We start from the raw sequence: 203 nt of genomic DNA, 5'->3' as shown, positions 1-203 counted from the left end.
GCAAACTCCCAAACACATAAATCAGACAAACACAACAAGCACAAAGGAAACAATAAACCATTAAGAAAGAAAAGAAAACAACAACACATGAGAATGATCTTCACCTCAGCATCAGTCCCGGAGAAGCAATATCTATCGGTTCGAGTTCAAGGTGGACCTCGGACCCGTTGATCGGCAGCGTGAGTTCGAAGGCTGCTCCGCCC

General features: G+C 45.8%; 1 protein-coding gene across 1 annotated transcript in view; it reads right to left on the bottom strand.

Moving 5' to 3' along the window:
* The window catches only part of LOC119592271 (A disintegrin and metalloproteinase with thrombospondin motifs adt-1-like), a gene marked incomplete in the record, with an annotated part of 14,669 nt that extends 14,472 nt beyond the window's left edge, over window positions 1–197 (bottom strand). The window contains 1 exon segment of the mRNA XM_037941101.1: window positions 105–197. Within this exon segment, the coding sequence (XP_037797029.1) occupies window positions 105–112 (8 nt within the window).
* Between the last annotated feature and the right edge of the window lie 6 nt (window positions 198–203).

Source organism: Penaeus monodon, chromosome 30 (assembly GCF_015228065.2).
Source record: "Penaeus monodon isolate SGIC_2016 chromosome 30, NSTDA_Pmon_1, whole genome shotgun sequence".
Lineage (NCBI taxonomy): Eukaryota > Metazoa > Arthropoda > Malacostraca > Decapoda > Penaeidae > Penaeus > Penaeus monodon.
This window is presented reverse-complemented; position numbering and strand designations above follow the sequence as displayed.